General features: G+C 34.9%; 1 protein-coding gene across 1 annotated transcript in view; it reads right to left on the bottom strand.

Moving 5' to 3' along the window:
* Abcb7 (ATP binding cassette subfamily B member 7) overlaps positions 1 to 14,014 on the bottom strand; it is a 122,833-nt gene that overhangs the window by 32,169 nt on the left and 76,650 nt on the right. The window contains exon 4 of the mRNA XM_028771421.1: positions 8,226 to 8,345. Within this exon, the coding sequence (XP_028627254.1) occupies positions 8,226 to 8,345 (120 nt within the window). The remainder of the gene's footprint in view (positions 1 to 8,225; positions 8,346 to 14,014) is intronic.

Genomic DNA, 14,014 nt, shown 5'->3' with positions numbered 1-14,014 from the left:
GGACATATATACATGCAGCATTCACTTACACAGTTACATACACATTGATATAAAAATGTTTTTTAAAAAATATTAAAACAAGTGCAGACAAAAATATAAAATTTTGGTTGCTATGTATAGCTACAATAGATGACAGACAATTCTACCCATACAAATATAAAACTTCATGCTAAAGGCCTATATGGAGAGCCGCATAGTGCCGCGCCCTTAAGATGGCGCCTGTCTCCACCTTCCGCCACCTGTTGACGAGTGCTCTTAAGAGAAAACAACTCCTTATTTGGCTGTGGCTGGTGATCTGGCTTGTCTCGGTGTGTGTGGGCCTATCTGCTGTTGCCACGTGGCAGACGGGGGTAGGCTAGTCCTAGAGTACTTAAGCCTGGGAGACGCTACCCCAGGGTCAGAAGATTGTTCAAAGTTCCTGAGTAAACTGCTTGGAGAAGAGCTCGTGTGTTGCGTCTTCCTTGCTGGACAAGGGTGGGAGCGACAGGCCTATTTACCTTAGTACCTTTCATTCAACATATCATGTTCAGATTTCTAAAACAAAATTACTATGCAAATTAGAAGGCAATAAAAATCTAAATAGATAAAATAAACATTAGAATAAGACTTGGATGATTTGTAATCACACCAAGAAAATATATATATTGCAATATTGGCTACTGAACCTAGGCCTTTCATATACTACACAAGTATTCTTTCACTGGATTATATCCTCAGTTTTAGAAAAGATGATCTTTAACAAATTTGAGATAGTATGTCACTAAGTTCCCTGGACTGGCCTTAAATTGCTGGCCCTCTTCTTTCAGCCTCCCAAACAACTGAAATCACAAACTTGTAGAACCAGGCCAGGCTTCAAACAATAAATTTAAAATTACTTTTAATACATTAAATGCATGCTTCAGTGGGAAAAGAAGATGGAATATAAGAACAGATAGGTAATCTATGTAGAGAAAAGGACCCTCCATAATGAAGAATCAAAATGTTAGACTAGAAATCATATTATAATAGAAATAAAGAGTATTTAGTGGATTAATTCATAGGCATAAGACAATCAAAAAATTAGTGAATTTGAAGGCATATTTGAACAAAAATTTTACAATGTGAAACAGAGGAAATGAAAACAATGAAAAAATTAGAAGAAAATATTCAAAACAATGGGGCCATTTCAAAGGCTGTTTTATACATGCACACACATACACACATACACACACATATACACATACACACACATAATGAGAATACTATAATAAAAGGAAAAGAAATATGATATCGTAATGGTTATTTTTTCTAAATAATTTAATAATTTTCTAAAATTATTAACATCAAGCCAGAGATATAGGAAACTTAGAGAACAAGCAGGAGAAATAAAATGTATACCATATAGCCTATCACTTTCAAACCACAGGAAATCAAAGACAGAGATAAAGTTAAAAGAATCTGAAGAGAAAAGCTCTCTATCTGTAGAAGAACATAGATAAAAATAATATTAGACTTGTCTTCTGAAAACATTTAAACACAAAGACAGTGAAAAAAACTACATAAATTATAAAATTAAAATAAGTCCCACAACCTAGAATTCTGTACCCAGTGAAATTTTCCTTTAAAAGTGGAGAAGAAATACTTTCTAAAATGCAAAATTTGAAGGAATTCATTGTCATGACCTGTGGCCTCTAGGAACTATTTTAAAAAGTTTATTAAAAAGAAGAAAAAAATGACCAAAACTTTAATGCACATAAAATAGATATGTTAGAGAGGAAAAATAAATGTATATAAAGCAGACATTTGTTTTCATTATTTAACCTAAAATATAATCGATTCTTCAAAATAATACAACAATATATTGAAAAATCAGAGTTCATGAACAAACAAAATGAATAACGACAATGCCTAAATGACAGGAGGACTACACTGGAAACACTATTCTTTACACTATCCATGCAACAAAGTACTGTGTTATATGGAAGGAGACTTAGATTAGCTATAAATGTTTAGTTTAAGCTCCACAGCCAACAGAAAACAATAATTCAAATGTTAAGAGACACAGAAAATAATCATAATGCTCAAAGACAGAAGAAATAGATTAAAAAGAAAACAAAAGCAAAACCCAAACAAAAGGACAATTGTCTTACTTGCTTTCTTATTGCAATGACAAAACATGATGACCAAGAAGGCAACTTATGAAAGAAAGGATTTAATTTTTTGGGGGAGGGGTCATGGTTACAGAGGGTTAGAGTCCATGACCCTAATGGAGGCAAGTATGGCACCAGGCAGGCCGACAGGCAAGCAGGCATTGTGCTGAAGCTGGAACTGAGACTTATATTTGATCCACAAAAAGCAGACCAAGAGATACAGCACTACCTGGGAATGTGATGAGCTTAGTGACACACTTCATTCAATGCCATACCTCCTAACCCTTTCCAAACAGTTCCACTACTGGGAGCCAATTATTCAAACATATAAGCTTATGGGGGCCATTCTCATTCAAACCACCATAACAGTAAATAGAAAAATTGCATATGGTCAATATTAATAAAACAATTACAACAAAAAATGTTCAAGCATCATGACAGAACTTTAAGTAAAGCACAAAATATATTTAAAGAAAATAAAGGAATACATACTATAGTAATATTAATGAAAATTAATTTAAAAAGTTGAAGTAAATTTATTGATCTTAAAAAGCAATTTTCGTATCAAAGAAATATAACAGAAATAAAGAGGGTCACTGTCATCATGAAATAACCAATTCTAAAGAATATAACAATAGTAATGTGTAGACACTTAACAAAAAGCCAAAATGTCTGAGGTAAAATTTGATTGATAAATAGAAAGAAAGAAGGAAAGAAAGAGAGAAAGAAAGAAAGAATCCTCTATTATAGTTGGAGACTTTCCAGAACCACTTCATTAGTAATTACTAGAAGTAACAGGCAGAAAATAAGTAAGGATATGGTTGAAGTAAACATTATCAATCAATGATATATAAAATATTAATACTTCATCCAACAATAGCAGAACATACATTCTTCTCAAGTTCACAAAAATTGTCCACCAACATAAAGCGCATTCTAGTCCAAAAATCCTAACAAGTTAAAAGGAATACATATCATATAAAGTATGTTCTTAGATAACAAAATTAAATTTAGATATCAGTATCAAAATGATAGCTGGCATATTTCAAATTAACCAACACACTTCTAGCACATAGGTTTAAAAAGTTTCAAGAAAATTTTAAAGTATTTTGAATTATACAAAATAAAATTACAGGCTGGAGATAAAGCTTAGTGGGAAGAGTGCTTGTCTTAACATGTATAAAGGCTTGAGCTTCATCCCTAGTATTGAATAAACTGAATGCTAAGGAACAGCTGTAATCCCAACACTTGGAAAGTAGAAACAGGAAGAGCAGAAGTTTAAAGCCAGCCTTGGCTACATTGCGTATTGGAGGCCAACCTGAGCTACATGACATCTTGTCTCAAAAATCCGCAAACAATAAAATAGAATTTATAGCTTATCATTATATGTAGGACATAGACAAACAACACAGGGGAATTTATATAATTCAAAGTATATATTATAAAAGATCTAATCTGGATGGCATTCAATTCAAACTGAGAATGTGAACATAACACCAAAAAATAGACTATATGGAGGTTAGACAAACTAGCATATACTGGAGCCTACATTAGTACAAAGTATTCATAAGTCAAAATATGAATTCAGTTTTGAAGAAGAATAATCATGGGATAAAAAGTACAACAATCCACCTTTGCAAATCAACTACAAAATAACTGTACCACAGTAAGAAGAAAAATAATTATCATTTTTTAAAAGATTTGGAACATGAATAACTTTTAGAAACTAGAAAATGTTGTCTAGAACAATCACTGATATATTACTATGTTCTAATGTCTCAAATTACCTCTCATAAAAAGAAAGACTTTTTTTCAAATAACAGCTCATGCTGACAAGGATACGGAGCAAGGGGAACATCCATCCCTCCATTGGCTGCTGGGAGTACAAACATATACATCCATTATAGAAATCAATATGGTGGTTTCTCAGAAAATTGGGAACCAATCTACCTTAAGATTCAGCTATATGGCCAGGCGGTGGTGGCACATGGCTTTAATCCCAGCACTTGGGAGGCAGAGGTAGGCGGATTTCTGAGTCCAAGGCCAGCCTGGTCTACCGAGTAAGTTCCAGGACAGCCAGGGCTACACAGAGAAACCCTGCCTCGAAAAAAACCAAAAAAAAAAAAAAGATTCAGCTATATCACACCTGGGCATACACTCAAAAAGATGTTTTACTATAGTAGAACATATACCACAAGGGTACTTGCTCAGCTATGTTCATAGCAGGTATATTCATAATAGACAGAATCTGGAAACAACCTAGATGTCCTCATTGGAAGAATGGATACAGAAAATGTGGTACATTTACACAATGGAGTACTACTTAGCTATTAAAAACAATGATGACACCAGGAAATTAGAAGGTAAATGAATGGAACTAGAAAATATCATCCTGAGTGAGGTAACACAGACCTAGAAAAATAATGCTGTGTTCACTTATAAGTAGATATGAGCTGTTAAATAAATTATAATCATGCTATAATCCATATACCCAGAGAGGTTAGGTAAAGAAGAGGGCTCTGGGTGGGGAGGGAGGGTGCAGGCCAGGATCTCCCTGGGAAGGGAAATAGAATAGATTTTAAGGGTAGAGTTGGGGTGGGTAGAGACAGAAGAGGGTGGGATCGGATGGAGAGAGAAAGAGTGGACAGAGACAGCTGAAATTGGGGGTATTTGATGGTATTGTGGAAATAGTACAATAGAAACTTCTTGGAACGTATGAGGGTGATCCTACTAAGTAGTAATTGAGGGCACAGAGTCTGAACTGGTCGTCTCTAGTAGCCAGACAAGGCTTCCAGTGGAGGGACTAAGTTACATTCAGTTGAGTTGTTGGCCAAGGGAGTCCTATGAAGACCTCTAAACACCCCAGGATGATGCTAGGCCAAAGGATGCTCTGTAAAATTTGACAGAAGGGGCCCAGTTGCCAAGGACAATTTCCACTCAGCTCATTGAAAATACTTATATATAGGTGACTTTTCCAATCATCAACAGAGAGGCTTCCTCCAGCAGCATATGGTAGTGGGAACAAAGACAATCAGACATTATGTGCGTGCGCATACACACACACACACACACACACACACACACACACACACACACACACACACATACACAGAGAGAGAGAGAGAGAGGGAGGGAGGGAGGGAGGGAAGGAGGGAGGGAGGGAGGGACAGAGACAGAGACAGAGACAGAGACAGAGACAGAGAGAGAGTTGGAGGTCTCCATTGGGTCCTTCTCCTGGAGCTCAGAGACCCTTGTCAAAAAGGGGGAAGAAACACTGTAGGAGTCAGAAGGGATGAAAGACACAAGAACACAGCCCACAAAATCACTTAAGAAGGGCTCACAGAAACTGAAGAAACAATCAGGAAGCCTGTTCGGGTCTGAGCTAGGTCCTCTGCATATATGTTACAGTTGTGCAGCTTGGTGTTCTTGTGGGACTCCTTACAATGGAAGCATGTGTCTGACTCTTTTGGCTCCTCTTGGGAGTTTTCCTCCTATTGTGTTGCCTTGTCCAGCCCGAATAGAAGGGCTTTTGCCTTGTTTTATTATATCTTGTTTGGTTGTTTCTTGGAGGTCTGTTCTTTTCTGAATAGAAATGAAGGGGAGTGAATCTGGGAGGGTAAGTGGGGAGGAGCTAGGAGGAGTGGAGATAGGGGGAACTGTGGTTGGGATATACTGTATGACAAAAGAATCTATTTTCAGTTTAAAAAAAGTATTTTCTATATGCTACTTTCTATAAGCACTCATAATTTCCATTCACCTCTTCCTTTTCCGGATCTAAGAGAAATATAATTTTAAAAGCATTTCTCTATACATTCTGGTTGCCTTCTAATTAGCTTGAAAGAATTTGGAACAGCAATTTTCATTCTATGAGTTTTACTTGTTGGCTAAAGAATCAAATATTAGAGTTCTAAAAATATTTCAATCATCAACGATGTTAGCTTAGCTAGATTTCACACCTTGATATTGACCTGTCACCAAGCAACAGAAATCTGTATTTCTGAAGGACTGGGATTCACTCTAAAAATAAATCCTAATGTAAATGTCATTACTGAAAGCTCCTCCCTTTAGCTAGACTAATTAGTCATGTTCTAACCTGCCCTCTTCAATTCACAAGAAAGTCCAGAAAACCATCTGCCTTTTACTTGTTAACAAGGTATATACATTTAGCTAATAAAGAAATAAAGACCAATTCACTACTTCTCCCTTGAACAGTAGCTCAGAGTCATCTTTCTCTTTAATAATGTGTATGTAAAAGATAACACTAACACTATGGAAAAGTGTACATGAATGTTAAAAATTTCAACATTAGCTACGAACTTAATTTCTAATACTGTTCTCTATTCAGCTTAAATAAATACAGTAAAGTATAGACTAATGATCAGTTGCTCAATCGCTCTCCTCAGGAATGGGTCAAGTTCAGTGGGAAGGTCCTCAACAGAGCCCTCAGATGAGAAAGATGTAAACATGAAGAGTATGGCTATGGCTTGACTTTTTCCTTCTGCTTACTTCTGTATGGAGCAAAGGTTCTGGCCTCAGTTGTCCTGTTCATGTGTTTGGCAATCTCCTTAATTTGTAATCTTTCGACTATCATCTCTTTGTTTCTCCAACCTTGGTCTGTCTCCTGAGCTCGCTCTGTAGTTGTATTCCTGAATGCACTGCTCTCTATCTAGATGTGCTAGCATCTCAACATGTCCAAAAGTGCTATCTCCATTCTACAAACACAATTTGACTTACTACCTACTTGTGTTGAAAGCAGTACCATTAGCGCATTCCTGGCATCACCTTTGATTTTTGTTTCCTATAACTAACTTGTTGCTATGTCTTAACTCTGCCTCACAACATTTCTGGTATCTTTCCCTCTCATAATCGTTTTTCTACCATGACTTCACTACAGTCTATTGTTACTCCTTACCTAGATTACTACTGGTCTCATAACTAGTTGAAAATATTTGCCATATGAAAACATGAAATGGATGGATGGCATCCCTAGAGTAGATCTGGTACTACTTTAATCCTCTTCTACAACAGAACCAGATTAATTTATTAAAGCACACTTCTAAACATATTAGTATGCTTATTCAATATTAGAGCTCTTAGTTTTCACATTATGAATCTTACATTATGGTCAAGGTATTTTATATTAGGAACTTAATCTCTCTAAATTTACTTCCAATTCCTCTGAAGCACTACTTGTTCAATGGAGCCAAGATGGATTATGTACTTCTCACACATACTATATGTTCTCACTAGGCCACTGTCCAAATTATCTCTACTTCTCTAACAATCTGACTTATACAGGACTCTAAAAGTTGTCATTCCCTCTGCAAAATCTTTCCTCATTCTTCACCATAGTGGTTGTTACTATCTTTCCTCTAAAACTCCACAACAATAGAATGGTATTTCTTTAAATCATTTGTGTCCCATGTTGTCTCTCAGTAATAAAATAAAATTGCTTTGCCCTTGTATGATTTGAGAGAAGAAATTTGCCTTATCTACATACCTCACTTACATTTGAATATGTATACTCTGGTTTCTCTTCAGATTGTATGAATCTTTTAGCTTTTTCATTTGGATACTATACAGTGAATATCAAAACAAGATTTTGTATACATTCTCAAGATATTTCAGGACAGGGGAAAGAACGAGCAAATAATAGGACACATGAATTTAAAACTGAGGGGGGGTCTTTAAAATATCTCATGGGTTCCTACACTTAAAACACTGAAAGCACTCAGGTTTTGTGGCTCTTATGGCTCCAGATGTGCTTTGTCTTTTCCTTTTCAATTTATCAGAAATAAGTTCCGCCAAGGCTCTGAGGAACTTCTTTTATAGAATTCAATATGCTTTCTTACAGACAACGTTTCTGCAGCTTATATACTTATTTTAAGAATGAATTCCATTAACTTATGACTATCAGATTTTTGGTTCAGAAATCATCTTGTATCATACAATTTCTACTCAATGAATGAAATAATTATGTAAAGCAATGAAAGTCCTCAAAGTAGACCACATTCCACTGACAGTAACTTGCTTATACCAACTCAGAGTTTATCACTAGAAAAAGTTATAGTATCTTTTAACAAAACATAGCCTTACCTTTGCACCACCCAAAAATCCCAGGGAGATGGCAACTCTGGCTCGTAGATCTGGCCTGTCTTTGGGCCACACATAAGAAAGCATGGCTTTAATGATTTTTCTGGTATCAACATCCTTTAACTGTTGAAAGAGAAAACAAAGCAGTAAATAATGCCATTTCAAGTATAAATGTTTTTCCCTATATTATAATGAAATTATTATAGTATATTCATTCATTCATTCATTCATTCATTCATTCATTCATTCATCTCTCTCTCTCCTCTCTCTCTCTCTCTCTCTCTCTCTGTATGTGTATGTATCTCTGTGTGTGTGTATGCAAGGCAAAGCATGCATGTGAATGTCAAAAGATGGAATTTTTAAGAATCAGTTCTTCATTTCTACCAAGAAGGTTCCTGGAAAGGAACTCAGGTTTGTCAGGTTTGTCAGCAAACACCTTTATCCACTGAGCAATCTCACTAGCTATAACCGAAATTTAGTGATGTAGAAGTGTATAAAAATCTAGGAAATTCACAAAAACATTGCAGATATCTACTTCTGAAAACTTCTGCCAAAAATAATCTGACTACTGTGTTCTAAATTGAATCGGTTTTACCTGAAAAATCTCTTGAATCTGTCAAATTCTTTCCATTTCCAATGACTAATATAATTTAAGTTATCATTAATTCTTACCAAAAAAACCAACCCAAACCAGTGTAATAGCCTCCTAACTTATCTCCCTGTATTCACTCTATTCCATATCTAGTAAGTTTATCCTATAATCAAAGGCCCCTTGTCTGTCTTCTCTCATAGATCATGATTCCTTTCTTTGAGAGGATCTATTTCAGTCAGAAACTACATAAATAGGGCTAGCCAGCATCAGGTAAAGACAGCTGCCACCAAGGTTAATGAAGTAGGTTTTATCCCTGAAATCCACATAGTTAAAAGAGAACTATCAACCTTTAATCTTCCCAGAGGCATCATAGCATTCACCACCCCCAAATAAAAAAAAAAAGCAAACAAGTAATTTTCTTAAAAAGTCAGTGTGTGTGTGTGTGTGTATGTGTGTGTGTATGTGTGTAGCAGTACAATTATTTGACATCTGCTTCTACTAGAACACTAATTCCATTTTAACATAACTCTATTTTGTATTCATAGTTACAATTCAATACCAAATGGAATGGCTGACAGCATGTATGTAGTCAATACTGAATGAAGAATACATATTCAAACATACATTTTATATATAAGTTAGAAGGGGGATTATGTGCTAAAAGGAAAGGGTCTACAAGAAGAGAAGACAATGACATAAGGGAGTATTGTCATTGGCAAAAATAAAAATATCACGTTTTATCATCTGAATAATTTAAATTTAAATGTGTTATGTAAGTATAGGTATGTACATATGAAAGCAGGTGAAAGGAAAGGGACTGGTGAGCCAGAGAAGAGGAGTTGACATAGAGCAAGTACAAGCCATACACAGTAAGATATGTGTATGAAAATCTCATAATGAAACTCAAATGCTGAATAAAAATAAAACTTTAATAAAGAAAACTTTACACCAGAGTTAACTAAAATTTAAAAAATACTAAATAAGGAAACAAAAATTTGGCTATAACAATGTTTATGACTGGGCTGTTTTAATAGAAAGAAAATTTAAAAAATACTCTAAACACATTAACAATAGAGCTCAAGTGAAGAGAATAACTAATAAATGTTTATATTCTTTTACAAGTTTATATTTCATGAAATCCATATTACATCCAAATTCAAATTGATTTCAAAAAGGAAAAAAGTTATATAACTCTATGTGATTTTGTATAGCTCTGAATGGGCAGAAGCTAACATACAACAAACTCAGGACAGTATATCATAAAACACAGGGCACTTTTATATTATGATCACCCTCATAAAGTTCAGAAAACTCCTTTGCTTGTATTTTAGGCAGTTTATTGTGTAAAGAGAAAGAGAAATAAAACTGCTCATATTATACAAAACAGAAAGACTGTCATCCTGAGCTGTTTCAAATCCTTAAGATGGCACAAGTATAGTTCCTGTGTTTTATTTTATGCATACACACATACTCATGAGTTAGTAAGGCATTTTAAAAAGGAACAAGGCAATAATTTTAAAATCCACTTTTTCCAATCGAACAATCATAAAATAAATATAATTTAATGCATTATAACACAAACGGGGGCATTTCAACCATTTTCCCATTTTACAAGTTTTGTCTGCCTAATTTTTCTTGATGGAGTAATGGAAAAAGGGCCCTGTTTCCACATATCTTTAGGAACATTCCCTCCTGTCAAAACCTTCTATAACACACCCCAGAAATTTTTCAATAAGGACACAGAGAAGTTACAGCTAAGAGCAGGAAAATTATTCTAGTTGGCTTAATAGTGCATAAAATGTCACCACTTCATTTAACAAAATGGGTTCTGAAGTTGTGTAATCATGCATTATGAGTCCATTAAGCTGTAAAGGACATGACTTCAGTTAGAGTTTTGATAAACTATAAAGTTTGAAAAATGATTTTTTTTTTATAGAAAGTAGAGGCCAAGTCAAAGAAGTGTTTTAGGGCCTCAGATAGTTTTAAAGAATTTTAAACCAACTTATTCCTACTGCATCAGAGAAAATAAAATTGGGGACCATCATATAGACCCTGGAAGGTAATAAATCATCTTCCAAAAACACCAGTTATTTCATGTTAGACTAGTAATCCTGACAAACAAATGCATTTTATCTACAGCTAGAAAGAAACCAGCCAGTAGCTTAAAACTAATTTATCATCTTTATATCAACTATGCATCATCACTTCAACTCAGTTGAGTATGCTGAAAGGAACATACATAGCCTCTTTAAGATCACATTCTTAAATATAATTATCAAGATGATGACAATAATTGGTTTTTAAAAAATGTGAGATGGTGCTTGCAACCAAGTCTGATACCTGGGTTCAATCCCAGAAACCCACATGGTAAAAGGAGAGATCTGACATCAGCAACAAGTGGTCCTCTGACTTTCACAAATATCATGGGACACAGACACACACATACAGACAGGCAGACATACACACACAAACACAATAACAAAAGGATTTTTTAAAGATGAAAAAATACTTTCTAAGGAGTAACTGCATATAAAATATAGAAAAACTATCAAGCAATGATAGGAAATGAAAGGGTAGAAGTTGCTGAAGTAACTGATGATATTCTAACACCTTTTCTTTTAGTATCCCTTATAAATAAGCAAGAACTATAAAATTAATTTTCACAATAGAATTTAAAAGCAGTATTTTGAAACATAATACTGGAGGCAGAGGCAGGAGAATCATAGGAAACCAGCCTAGACTCCCTAGTAAGATTCTAAATAAAAAATAAAAAAACAAAACAAAATGTCCTGATGACTCTAACATGACAGCAAAAGCTCTCTAAGGTTGAGTGCTATAGAAACATATTTTAAAAGACTACAAAAATTGGAGTGGATATTCTTTCCTCCACCACTACGAGAATGCATACAATGTAGCTCTCCTGCTACAGCTAAATAGCCTCACATTTAAAACACGGACATGATACTCAAGCCTCATTACATTGCAAAACTAGTAGTGACTATGAATCTTACCAGGCACTTAGAAGCTGCTTTTGCTTACAAAACAAAACACCCACCAAAGCTTTGATTCTTTTGGGACCCAGAGTGAGTGAAAACAGGATGAAAGTTTGGTAAGTCTACATTTACTTTATGTCTCCTTTACTTTGGCTGATGCCTCAGACTTTTTGTTTGACTCTACATAGGCATACAGAGTGTAAATGTAGCTCAACTCATCTTCAAAATTGTTTTTTTTTTTTTGAAAAATGAGTTTACAAGAAAATATTTGGAAATCTCAGTGAGCTAACAGAGGGATGAAAATTATCAAAAACAAGTTGGCCCACAGGGAAAAAATAATAGATACAGTTATTAGAAATACAAACTTGACCATTATAGGAAAGAACACTCAATAAGCATTTATTGTCCCATTTTAAAACGCATAAGGACCATTTTTTATATTATTGAAGCCCATGCAATACTTGATTTATTATATCACTACAAGTTTTGACAGTTTAAAGTGTTTATTTAATTTGGTATCAATACACAGCTTCATAAGCTTAATGAAGATAAGCAAGTAAAACAAATAATAAAAGAAACATCTACTTGTACACAGGAAAACAAAACAGCCTAATAATTACATAGGGCACCCAAGACAAATGTGTGAATATCACAGAATGTGCTTATAGAAACTTAGATTATTTAGCATACTCTACACTTAAGCTCACTAGTAAACCCCAATGCTCCTGGGCTAAAATCCTGTATAACATGTTACTGGACTGAATACTGTTAGAAGTTATAGTATAGTGGTACCTATATGTGTCAAAACATAGAAGGGATAAGGAATATGTACTTTTTAAAACTACGGTATACCTGTCTAAGGCACTTAAAACCAAGAATGAAGCATGTAGGCTCAGAAGTTGTTCTGGTTAAGTCCATGAGTAAAGAGCAAGTAGACATGAAGTACTAGAAAAGTACTATTACACTAAAACCATCTGGTCCTGGGCTTTTTTTTTGGCGGGGGGGAGACTTTCAATGACTGCTGCTATTTCTTTAGGGGTTATGGGACTGTTTAGATGGTTCGTCTGCTCCTGATTTAACTTTGGTACCAGGTATCTGTCTAGGAAGTTGTCCATTTCATCCAGGTTTTCCAGTTTTGCTGAGTATAGGCTATTGTAGTAGGATCTGATGATTTTTTGAATTTCTTCAGTTTCTGTTGTTTTGTCTCCCTTTTCAGTTCTGATTTTATTAATTTGGATACTGTCTCTGGGCATCTCTGGTTAGTCTGGCTAAGGGTTTATCTATCTTGTTGATTTTCTCAAAAGAACCAGCTCCTGGTTTTGTTGGTATTTTGTATAGTTCTTTCTGATTCTACTTGGTTGATTTCAGCCCTGAGTTTGATTATTTCGTGCCGTCTACTCCTCTTGGGTGTATTTGCTTCTTTTTGTTCTAGAGCTTTCACATGTGCTGTCAAGTTGTTAGTGTATGCTCTCTCCAGTTTCTTTTTGTAGGCACTTAGAGCTATGAGTTTTCCTCTTACCACTGCTTTCATGGAGTCCCACAAGTTTTAGTATGATGTGTCCTCATTTTCATTAAATTCTAAAAAGTCTTTAATTTCTTTCTTTATTTCTTCCTTGACCAAGTCATCATTGAGTAGAGCGTTGTTCAGTTTCCACGTGCATGTGGGTTTTCCATTGGTTTTGTCATTATTAAAGACCAGCCTTAGTCCTTGGTGATCTGATAGGATGCAAGGGATTATTTCAATCTTTTTGATGCCTGCTTTGTGACTAATTATATGGTCTATTTTGGAGAAGGTACCATGAGGTGCTCAGAAAAAAGGTATATTCTTTTGTTTTAAGATGAAATGTTCTATAGATATCAGTTAAATCCATTTGGTTCATAACTTCTGTTAATTTCAATGTGTCTCTGTTTAGTTTCTGTTTCTATGATCTGTCCATTGCTGAGAGTGGGGTATTGAAATCCCCCATTATTATTGTGTGAGGTGCAATGTGTGTTTTGAACTTTAGTTTCTTTTATATATGTAGGTGTCCTTGCATTGGGAGCATAGATGTTCAGAATTGAGAGTTCATTTTGGTTGATTTTTCCTTTGATGAGTATGAAGTGTCCTTCCTTATCTTTTTTGATTACTTTTGGTTGAAAGTCAATTTTATTTGATATTAGAATGGCTACTCTAGCTTTTTTCTTGGGACCATTTGCTTGGAAAATTG

This window comes from Grammomys surdaster, unplaced genomic scaffold (assembly GCF_004785775.1).
Source record: "Grammomys surdaster isolate TR1022 unplaced genomic scaffold, NIH_TR_1.0 207, whole genome shotgun sequence".
In the NCBI taxonomy this organism is placed as follows: Eukaryota; Metazoa; Chordata; class Mammalia; order Rodentia; family Muridae; genus Grammomys; species Grammomys surdaster.
This window is presented reverse-complemented; position numbering and strand designations above follow the sequence as displayed.